The 5,006-nt window shown below is 29.8% G+C and overlaps 1 protein-coding gene across 2 annotated transcripts in view; it reads left to right on the top strand.

Moving 5' to 3' along the window:
* Window positions 1-2,995, top strand: part of LOC106684368 (uncharacterized) — a 12,622-nt gene extending 9,627 nt beyond the window's left edge. Inside the window, exons 2-3 of one of the 2 annotated variants that reach the window (XR_001343695.2) lie at window positions 1,935-2,022; window positions 2,678-2,993. Coding sequence is in view for 1 of the 2 variants with exons in the window: in XM_014426413.2 (XP_014281899.1) it covers window positions 1,935-2,015 (81 nt within the window). In the remaining variant the exon portion in view is untranslated. Of the gene's footprint in view, window positions 1-1,934; window positions 2,023-2,677 lie in introns of both variants that reach the window. The other variant, XM_014426413.2, reaches the window with a different exon arrangement.
* Window positions 2,996-5,006: the final 2,011 nt, after the last annotated feature.

Raw genomic sequence — 5,006 nt, 5'->3', positions numbered from 1 at the left:
TATATATAAAAGAAATATGTGCTAGTATAGCTTTTGCAGTTAAAACCCTCATCTATTGCAAACAATAGAATAATAAAATGTAATATGTTTTGTAAAGTGATATAAAACACACTCGCATATATTTATATGTATGTAATAAAACGTTTCATTATTAGATAGTAACGTTATGATTTTTTTTTTAAATCATTTAACTAACCAGTTCAAAAGTATTTTATAAGATAATGAAGAGCAACGAATTATCTTATAAAACACTTGTAAATTGAACAAATTAAAAATTCATAAATCAAATTAATTTGAACCGCTCAGATCGAAATTGGCTGAAGTCCAGTTTAAACACCTTACATATATTGAGAGTTTTGTTTATATGATTGTAAATAAAAATTAATAATACTTGTATAAAATTATTTTTTTTATAACAACACGCTTTTCTCATTTTGTTTATGTTAATTTTTTTTCTATTAATTGATTTTGAAAAAAAAAAAAATTGAATTTATTGATACGTTAAAAAAAAGGTTTTTTTTTTTAGATTTTAAATCTATCACTTACGGCTATTTCTATTTTATCTATTAATATTTTGTTATAAATATGCTCAGCTTCGAGATCAGATGGGAAGAAATAACGAAATGCGAAAAATGTCACACCTACTTAGCAAATCTTTCAAATCTTTCTTCTATGACTAAATCTATTCGAATAGCTTTCGCTGACAAGAAAGTTCCCCCTGGCACAACAATTTAGACGGACAGGCCCAAACAACGTGAATCAAATTCTAAAAGAGAAACTAGTGTGGGATTGAGTTATTCCGAGGAATTCCTTAAATATCCTAGGATTAAGGAATTCTTAAATATCTGCTCACTGTGTATGTTTATCATTGCCAATCTCCCAATGCTCATTCAGAGCTATTTTAAATTTATATCTCACTTCAGTGAGAGAAAATACGACGTAACCTTTTAAGGGTTTCAAATTTTTAAATTGTAGAAGCCGAATCACTAATCTTATACTACTTGAATTATGTTTTATTCATATTATTATTATTAATAGCAGTAGGTTTGAGCAAGACTCCAATGTAAACCTGGACGTTGAAGAATGTTTTATGTTAGGACACAAACAATATGTACCAAAAATTCAATTATTATTTTATAATTCTGAGAGATAGTTGACCGTGGATGACGTGTTAGCTGGAAAATAAAACGCCTAATCGCGTTAACGCCTAGCCGAAACGTTGGCACAATAAAATAGGTTAATACAACTTATTTGGGTTTCTTTGACCGCACCCCCAACCATCTTCTCCTCGTATAATTTTATATATTTATTTTTTGACAAATAAAAGATCTGGATTTTGATTAAATAACTGGAAAATTCCAATATTAATAGAACTTATACATTTAGTAAAAATTTAAACCCTAAATATAACTCAATATATGGATAATATGTATGAATTTAAATTTTTTTGTGAAATTTAAAACAAAAATTATTCAGATGGTTAAATTTAAGGGTATAAACAATTTTTAAGTTTTGTTTAGAATTAGTAACTCAGTTCATTAGTTTTAATTCGGTCGATTTTTATTTATTTTTTATTTTACTGAATGATCTGTAAAGCCAGTAAAAGCAGCGGCTGGTTACGGTCTCTACTATAGTTGCGCTTTTAAAAATTATTTTTCAATTAAATTAATATTAGAAATATGACGGAGAAGAGAACAATAATCAAGGTAAACAGATCATCAAAACGTAAACCCTTAATTATCATCTACGTTATAATGTTATTCGTTTTATCTCTCAAGGTTACTACTATCAAAGACCTTAATCCGGGAAAACGGGTTATGATGCATAATAACATTTAATGAACCAGTTCCATTAATCTTAGTGATGTTTTATTACAATAATGTGGTGTACATCTAATAATATTGTCTTATTATTAATTCTTTCTTTGTTTGCAGGCTCCTTTGTTCCAAGGAAAGTCTTGTCCACCCGGTCAGAAGTTAGACAGAGCAAGGAAGAAATGTCGGGGGCCATGGTAATGTTCAGGTAAATTGTTTATTCATATTATTTATTTAGGTTACTATAATAATTGTTTATTCATATTATTTATTTAGGTTACTATAATAATTAGTAAAGGATTAGTTTAAGTTTTTGAATCTTAGATATTTTTTATTGAGAAAATATTGGGATCTGCGACACTCAAGTTTAATGGGTATAATGCTCTAAAATAGATAAATACATTATTCTCATACCAAATATGAATTAAAAAAATGCAAAATTAAATTAAAGAATATAATAATAAAAATTGAAATAAGTAAAAACTTCTCTGTACATCGGTAAAAAAAGTAAGCCAAAATGGTTACATAAAAAATAATTAGTAACATCAAATAATTAGATAGAAAATTTTAAAGGTATATCAAAGTAAAAAAATAAATAAATAAATATAATTTAATAAAAAATATTCATAAAGATTAATATAAATAAAATACATCATGTATTAAAAAAAAAACATTAGCGAATTTATTTTCAGAAATCAATATCGTAATAACCATTCAACCAACAGATGTTTATTAGTACTGAAATTAAAGCTAGTTTAATGCATTATAAATCAGTTTATAACTTTTATCTTCGTAAGAGTAGTAGCTTTCATGATAAAATATGAATAATAATTAAATTATTTTAATATTTTATTTTGTTTCAGGAGGAGAATGTGGTGCGGAGGGAGAATATGGCTGAGCTCGAAACCTGCTGTGATTTTGGGCGAATTATCAGTATTAATTTTGTGACTAGTTGACTTAGTATTATCTCACAGTGTTAGCTCATGTCCTGTGAATCTGACTGTACTTTTTTATAGGGCATAGTTTTTATTTATTTAATTTATTTATTATTTTTTTATCTTAATTTTATATTCTTGAGAGAATCTTTTGTATTTTAATTTATTTTTAAGTGATTGTTGTATTATATTACTTTTTTTATTCTTATTTATAATTTATTTATTGAAAAGAAAATCATGAATTAAAAGTTTCTTTTTCTTTTTATATAAAACTTTTGTTTTATTTTTATCTCCCACCCACTTTTGTAAGAAAACCGTGTGTGTATATTTAAATTTATAATGCAGATTAAAATTTTATCAATAATTTAAATTATATTTTTGAAGAGAATTCACCATATTTTTATAATCATTATTGATGAGTTCTGAAAAATATTTAGGAGAAGTTATGATATAATATTATGACATATTTATATTATTATTGAGATATTAATTGACCCTCGATGGTCCTAGATGAATTGATGGAATCATGGAGTCATCGATGATTGAATTGAACCACGCCAAGTGTAGTGTTGAAGTGGGTATGAGTCTCAAGGATTAATAAATAATTCAAATACTCTACTAAACAAAAAAAAGTACAGTGTAAAGTGCTCTTAACTTATTGAAGAATATAAAGTATAAAACACTTATGCTAATACATAATCAAGAAAAATGGGAACTTGAGCTCTATATGTCCATTCATACAAGATGTATAAGTATAAATGGCAGAACTGAGATGAAAAAGACATGAAAACCCTGTGCAAATAATAGAGAAATCTCAACTACATTTTACGCACATTGTGCGTACTAGACGTACTTTTTTTTTAACAATTTATTTATTGTTATTTACAACTGTATACAAATATATACCAGAGGTAAATTTGCTGTAGGTTGCATAGTTACTGTAGTAGACAATGATAAAAACATGTGGAGAATCTACCCACCGATAGAACTTCAATAACATTTCTAGAGCAGAAGATCTCGAGCTCATCTTCTTTTCAGACGCCTAGGAGGATTATTAGGTAATGAAGGAGAAGCCAGGGTAGAAACAAGTGGATTTGGGTGGTTGAGAAGTTTATCATGGAAGGAATGGTATCTTGTTTTGGCGAAATCGGCAACATATGGAACATTGAGGTTCTGATGGATGACTTGATTTGTGACAAAGTAAGGAGCATTAAGAATTTTACGAAGGATTTTTGACTGTAAGGATCGGATCCGGGAGGAATTTGATGGTTTAGTGGAGCCCCAAAGCTCAACTCAATATGTACAGATTGGCCTTATAATAGTCATGTAGATCAGTCTTTTGTAAAGGGTTTGCAATTTAGACCGTTTGTCTAGCAAATGTTGTAGTCGGAATCGACGAGCAGTTTCTTGTCTTTTTAGTCTTGTATCAGGATTCCATGTCGTTTGTCCAGATGTAGTCCTAAGTAACGGATCTGTTCGACAGGAATATTATTAAAGGATACTGTAGGGCAAGAATTCATACGTTTACGACGAAGGGTAAATGTGATTTGTTGGGATTTATTGGAATTGATTTTAATCCTCCAGTTTTGGCACAATTCTTCAAGGTTGGTGATGTGGGATTGGAGGGTTTGGGATACAATCATGGATCATGGTTCACTGACAATGGACATGTGTCATCGCCATACATGGTGAGGATAGTGTTAGGATTGGTTGGGATGTCTGTTGTGAAAACTTTATAAAGAATAGGACCAAGGATACTACCCTGAGGTACACCAGCAGACTGACGGAATAGGGATGAATAAGCGCTGTTGTGATTTATTTGAAATAATCTGTTGGAGAGATAAGAACGGATAATGAGGAGGTATGTAGGGGGTAAGAATTTACAGATCTTGTTTAGCAGTCCTGGGTGCCAGACCCGATCAAAAGCCTGTTCTACATCAAGAAAGACTCCCGAGAAGTACATTCCACGCTCCAATGAGACAACATCAACCACACGATGGCATTGCTAGATAGTGGAGTGGGATGTTCGAAGTCCAAACTGGTGATCTGGTATTATGTGGTTGGAATCAAGGATAGGGCACAGGCGTTTTAAGATGAGTTTCTCAAGGATTTTGCCCATGATAAGTAACAAAGAGATAGGACGGTAGGAGGATGGGTATTCAGGCGGCTTTTGAGGAGACGCACTTTGAAAATTAAAATCATACATTTCATTATTGTATTTAAATTGTTTTTCAATATTTTTTAATCGATTGAGAAC

This window comes from Halyomorpha halys, unplaced genomic scaffold (genome assembly GCF_000696795.3).
Source record: "Halyomorpha halys isolate HHAL.00 unplaced genomic scaffold, Hhal_1.1 Scaffold574.1, whole genome shotgun sequence".
In the NCBI taxonomy this organism is placed as follows: Eukaryota; Metazoa; Arthropoda; class Insecta; order Hemiptera; family Pentatomidae; genus Halyomorpha; species Halyomorpha halys.
This window is presented reverse-complemented; position numbering and strand designations above follow the sequence as displayed.